The 6,000-nt window shown below is 48.9% G+C and overlaps 1 protein-coding gene across 5 annotated transcripts in view; it reads left to right on the forward strand.

Moving 5' to 3' along the window:
• Nucleotides 1-6,000, forward strand: part of apba2b (amyloid beta (A4) precursor protein-binding, family A, member 2b) — a 28,127-nt gene that overhangs the window by 14,324 nt on the left and 7,803 nt on the right. For 3 of the 5 annotated variants that reach the window (XM_055662822.1, XM_055662820.1, XM_055662823.1), the window contains exons 2-3: nt 3,124-4,002; nt 5,371-5,442. In XM_055662822.1, the coding sequence (XP_055518797.1) occupies nt 3,178-4,002; nt 5,371-5,442 (897 nt within the window). In that variant the 5' untranslated portion in view covers nt 3,124-3,177. Of the gene's footprint in view, nt 1-1,584; nt 1,722-3,123; nt 4,003-5,370; nt 5,443-6,000 lie in introns of those variants that run through there. The other 2 variants (XM_055662821.1, XM_055662824.1) reach the window with 2 other exon arrangements.

Below are 6,000 nucleotides of genomic sequence, written 5' to 3' on the forward strand. Positions count from 1 at the left end.
TATTTTTTAGATTCATAAAAAGGGCCCCTCTGCTCAAAATTTTTTTCCAGAATTCATTGAATTTGGGAGGTGAGGACTAGATCTTCCACTCAGGTCTTTCAAAGCTCTGGGCTGTAGCATATTTGGTTCCTGAAATTGATCAAATCTGACTACTTTTTGACTAATAATTATTTCAGTTATAATTACATCATTATAATCAGTTCATTCTTGCTAGACCTGTAAATTTCTGGTGGGATTTCTATCTTCTTCCCCAAAGACAGACATAAAGCTGTTGTTTAATTTGTCTCTGTTAGGATATGAACATATGTTTGAACATATGAACTAGGAGCTAGAGGAGGCCTTTTGGAGACTCAAGGTTACTTCCCCATGCTGATCATTCATCTATTTACCTCTGTCTTAAACAGTTTCAAAGTCTCTGCTTCCAAAAGGCTCACAACAGAGAAAAAATGTCATTTCTGACTTAAATGGGTAGCATCTTACGATCTCTTCTAGAATCCCACTGAAGCATCCCATTCCATCTTCTCCAAATTTATTGCCAGGACGTTATGTTTCAATAAATAAAATAAAGTATAAAGTATCCTTTTCTTTGTCGTATTTAAGAGGGAGTTAGATGTGGCCCTTGTGGCTAAAGGGGTCAGGGGGTATGGAGAGAAGGCAGGTACGGGATACTGAGTTGGATGATCAGCCATGATCATATTTAATGGCGGTGCAGGCTCGAAGGGCCGAATGGCCTACTCCTGCACCTAATTTCAATGTTTCTATGTTTCTCCGTCTCCGTCTGCGCTGAGGCCTAATCATGGAGCTGGTGGCCCCAGAATCTGCACAGCTCTAAATAGCACTAATATTTGTAATCAATAATCTGAATTACGTGAGTTTCTACTTCAGCCATAATTTTATATTTGGCCTCGACTGACCGGAGCCCGTGAAACGAAAGTCGTCTCTGATCGGACCGGCAATGGGATCATGATTATCTCCAGACACTGCTGACAGCACAATGACCGTAACGTTGGCTTTTGAACAATCCGTCCCTAATGTCCTCCTTCTCAAACCCCTCACTATGTTTGTCACAAAGGCATGCACTTTATGCCACCTCTGCATGGAACACAAGCCACAGTTACAAGAGACAGACTGCCCACTCTCACCTTCCACACGACATCGTTCTCATCCATGAGCTCTATTTCTAATCCCACTCATGCAGACCAACTACCCCATCAGTCCTGCCACTTGCCCACTCACGAGCCGCTGTTTCTTCAGTACGGCCAGTTTTGTACAATGTCCACCCTTGTCTATGCTCCATATGTTCTATTCAGATTGGAATCAATACTGCTTCTTATTGTGACAAAGGGAAAATGTGAAATGAAACTAGAAGCGGTGAGAATATTTGACCTGTCGTTGTGGGCTGCTGATTGTATTGCTGGGTTGGCACTGCTTCAAGCCCGTCAGTGAAGTGCCCAATCACCCAGTGTTAAAACCGAGCTGTGGTAGAGACCGGCGGTGATGAGCTTGTCGCAGCTGCTTGTCATCAGCTTTGTTTGCGAGCGAGGGAGCGAGCATGAATTATTTATCAGGGCTGCCATTGGGGCCTGGCTGCAGCTTTCAGTGTTTGCTGTGGAGACTGACAGAGATTCAGTGCTGAATCATCTCCTCCCAGGATCCTGATCCCCTGCCATCAGACCCAGACTCCCAGCCATTCGGCAACAGGCAAAGGGAACAATATTTTGGTATGGAAATCATTTGTTGTGTGTGTGTGTCTGTGTAATGTCTGTGTGTGTCTGTGTGTGCAGTGTCTGTGTGCATCTGTGTGTGTGTATCCACGTGTGTTCGCAGTGTGTGGGTGTGTGCACGTGTGTGCGTGCGTGTGTGCACTTGTGTGTGTGCATGTTAATGAGACTAGAGAAGTGTTGGGGACTGGTTCCGACCACAAGTAATTCACATTTGAAAACTGCGTAAAGCATTTGTCCCACAGAGGTAGAGATTAAATGCGATCTGAAAATGGTGGTTATGATTCTCAGCAGAGCTTCATGGCGTTGTCTTTGTGCTAGAATGCACAATAGACTGATCAAAGCTGTGGTTGTTTCCATAGTGACCAGCCAGCGAGTTTCATCACCTTGTAGTTGAAATATAATACAGCATTTTCACTATAGTTCCTGCCAGAGGACAGATGCAGATGAGAGGTGATCCCTTATGTACATCTTTAAACAAATCTGGGTTAGTAATCCAGTGCAGTTCTAAGGAAATGCACTGTCCTTAGGGAACACTGCACTGGCACTGGGGAACACTGCACTGGCACTGGGGAACACTGCACTGGCACTGGGCTGCACTGGCACTGTGGAATACTGCACTGGGGAACACTGCACTGGCACTGGGGAACACTGCACTGGCACTGGGCAGCACTGGCACTGGGGAACACTGCACTGGCACTATGGGCTGCACTGGCACTGGGGAATACTGCACTGGGGAACACTGCACTGGCACTGGGGAACACTGCACTGGCATGCACTGGCACTGGGGAACACTGGAGAGTGGTGTATTGTGGGGAAGATTAGATAATTTGTCTAGAATCTACATGGATATGAAATGGCACATCGACGGGGAGGGAGGGGGTGGAGGATATGGGGGGAGGATGAGGAGGGAGGGGGGTGGGAGGAGGATATGGGGGGGAGGAGGATGAGGAGGGAGGGGGTGGGGGGAGGGGTGGGGGATATGGGGGGGGGAGGGGTGGGGGGGAATGAGGAGGGTGGAGGGGGTGGGGGATATGGGGGGGGAGGGGCCAGTGGGCAGTATTGGAGAGTTTTGAGGATACAATGGTGTTTAGCAGGTATGTTCAGCCTGAGGTTGCAGTTGAGGACACAGTGATGAGTATGTTTACTCTGTGCAGGGGCATGTTCTGCCAACTCGGGATCAAATGCTTTCTGTGAGGAAGCATTGGCCAGAAGTGAAGGCTGCGATCAGAAGATGGGAAGCCAGTGAGTCCATACCTGTGGGACCCAGAGAGAGAGAACAATGTTCCTTCAATGGGCAGTTTGCTGATGCTAATGGAAGGATTTCTGCGTGTACCGGGCGCGTGTGGTTAATGCACGTCAACTCTGTTCATGACTGTGTTTGTGTTTGTCATTGTGACAGGTTGCCTCTCTGGGCCAGGTGTGGAATGTGAAACGGCAGTGTGTACCCAGGGCCATGGAGAGCAGCTCAGTGGAGGCTGGGTCAGGCCTTTGCTCCAGCCCCCCTCCTGACTGCCCAGAACAGTCAGACGTGCAGCAGGATGGCAGGGAGGCTGATCCCATCTTCCTTGACACGGATCTTCATGCCAACATGGGCGATGGTGACTCCAGCTCTGAATATGTGAACAACACATCAGAGGAAGAGGACTATGATGAAGGTGTTCCTGAGGAGGAGGGTGTGACCTATTACATCAGGTACTGTCCTGAGGAAGATAGTTACCTGGAGGACATTGGATGTACTGGAAGCAGCTGTGTGGCCCCCACCATCACGGCCCAGCCTGATGATAGCCAGCCAGCAGACAACAAGACACGGGCAGAGTCAGATGGTCTCTGCCAAACCATGGTGGAGGGGTCTGAAGAACATGTATGTGCCCAAGAGCCAGAGGATTCGGTCCTTGCAACCCAGCCTGCAGTGAGCAGAGAGGCAACTGGCAACAGTGAAGGAACCCCATGGGGTTACTCCCCCTCCCGGCCTAACCCTCTGTCCCCACGCACATCCCAATGCAGCAAGTCAGAAACAGAGCCAGAGGATGTGGAGGAGGACATTGACCAGATTGTAGCTGAAATCAAAATGAGCATGAGTACAAGCAGCTTAAACAGCGTTGGTGAGCAGAGCCCTGGGGAAAGTAAGGCAGACACAGAGTTACACAGTGTGAAAGAAGAGGGCTGGCCAAGACTGTGCCTGACCTCACCCACCGATGGCAACAGTGGTGATGCTTCACTCAGTGACAAATCTGGAGCCAAGGGATCTGATCAATGGAAGCAGAGAAGTACTGGACAGGTAGGCATTGCCTCAGTCAGTCCCTCTCTCACCTGTCTAAACCCTCTTTCCTCCACTCCTGAAACTGCTCACATTTTAACATTCGTTAGAGATTACTTTTCCTTTGGCTCCCCCAGCTGATTCTGTTGGGTAATAGGGAAATGGGGAAGGTTTAACTGTGGAGACAATGCATGGATCCACCATGTGCAGTCCTTGCAGCAAGGGACCCACCGTACAGGGACAGGAGCCTTGGTCATCCACTGGTCATGGGGCAGCGGAGCTGGGGACACTGCAGAGTTTATTCAGGAGTGGTTTCACCGAGGCTCCTTATACTGTTCAAGAAGGAACTGCAGATGCTGGAAAATCACAGGTAGACAAAAATGTTGGAGAAACTCAGCGGGTGCAGCAGCATTTATGGAGCGAAGGAAATAGGCAACGTTTCGGGCCGAAACCCTTCTTTAGACTGATGCAGGGTGGGGGGGGGGGGGGGGGTGCAGGAAGAAGAAAGGAAGAGGAGGAGTCAGAGGGAAGAGGGAGAGCCGAGTTCTCCCTTCTCAACCCTAACCCTCCTTATTCTGTTGTTACATCAGATAAAACTGGCAGCTGCCAGTTACCATATTCCCTCAACGTTGAGCTTGGAGCATTAGCAAGGGCATCAGTGACTGTCATAAAAACATAGAAAATAGGTGCAGGAGCAGGCCATTCGGCCCTTCGAGCCAGCATCGCCATTCAATATGATCAAGTCTGATCATCCAAAATCAATACCCCGTTCCTGCTTTCTCCCCATATCCCTTGACTCCATTAGCCCCTAAGAGCTAAATCTAACTCTCTCTTGAATACATTACTAATGTGACTGTGAGTTGTGTCATAACTCCACCACGAGCTACATCAGCGGAGTTCCAAAGACACATCTGTCAGACTGGGCCGTTGATTACTGGAGGCTAAGTCAGTGTGAGGGGAGAAACATCTATTTTGTCCAGGAAAGTATTGTTGGGAATGAATACATCCAGGAGTCGGTGAACTGCTGCCACACTCCCACAGCGCTGTTGAGAAAGGAGTCGTAGCATTTAGATCTTGTGTTGTTAAAGGAGCAGCAGACCAGGTCAGGACGGGAATGGAAGGACTAGGGCAGTGCTGGAGGGAGCTTTACTTGTTTCTACCTGTGATGTATCTGTTTGGGGGGAGACCAGTCACTGCTGTATTCTGTATCTACACCAATTAAACCATCGGTGACAGAAAGCTGCAGGTTACGATGGATGCATTGTCAGATGGAGAACTAGAGCGAGGCTTGGTAGACAGTCAGGTGGATGCATATTCACAGTTCGAGTTGGATGCAGTCTGGTGAAGCTCAGGTCCCAGTTGTAAAGAAGTGTTTTGACCTGTTGACAGGACACAGGGCAGCCACGGAAACAGCAACGTTCTGACCTCAATGGCCCCGTCAACAACAACTATGTTTGTGAGGTGAGTTTAGTTGCTTTTGTTGTGACCATTACCATTCCATGCAGTGCCCATCATTGAGGCAGCAGCCTAGAAAGACCACGAGTTCACTAATGAACTGGCTAGAATTTGGTGGGAGAAACCAGTAGCGGCTGATGTACAATTAGCTTCAGAACAGTAATGAAGAGAAGAGAAATTCAAGTACAATTCTTGTTCGATAACTTTGGAGCATTATCCTGAGGAACCATCGCCTGGGTGAAACATTGCTAGAAAAATCAAGTTCTCATTGACCATCTGGACTGGCATGTAGTGAAGGGCCAGCTCACATCTGCTGCTGGGTTGTGGCATCTTCCTCTGTCACACTTCCCATCTGATCTCCGACTGTGACACTGATAGTCCAAATCTTCCTTCTTCTTCTTCTGATTGTCCCATCGGGATAGACCAGTGTGTGGGTGTAGGTGTGTGTGTGTGTGTGTACAGTGTATGTGTGCAGTGTGTGTGTGCGCAGTGTGTGTGTGTATGTGTGCGCAGTGTGGGGGTGCAGTGTGTGTGTGTGTGTGTGTGTGTGTGTGTGTGTGTGTG

Source organism: Leucoraja erinacea, chromosome 36 (assembly GCF_028641065.1).
Source record: "Leucoraja erinacea ecotype New England chromosome 36, Leri_hhj_1, whole genome shotgun sequence".
In the NCBI taxonomy this organism is placed as follows: domain Eukaryota; kingdom Metazoa; phylum Chordata; class Chondrichthyes; order Rajiformes; family Rajidae; genus Leucoraja; species Leucoraja erinaceus.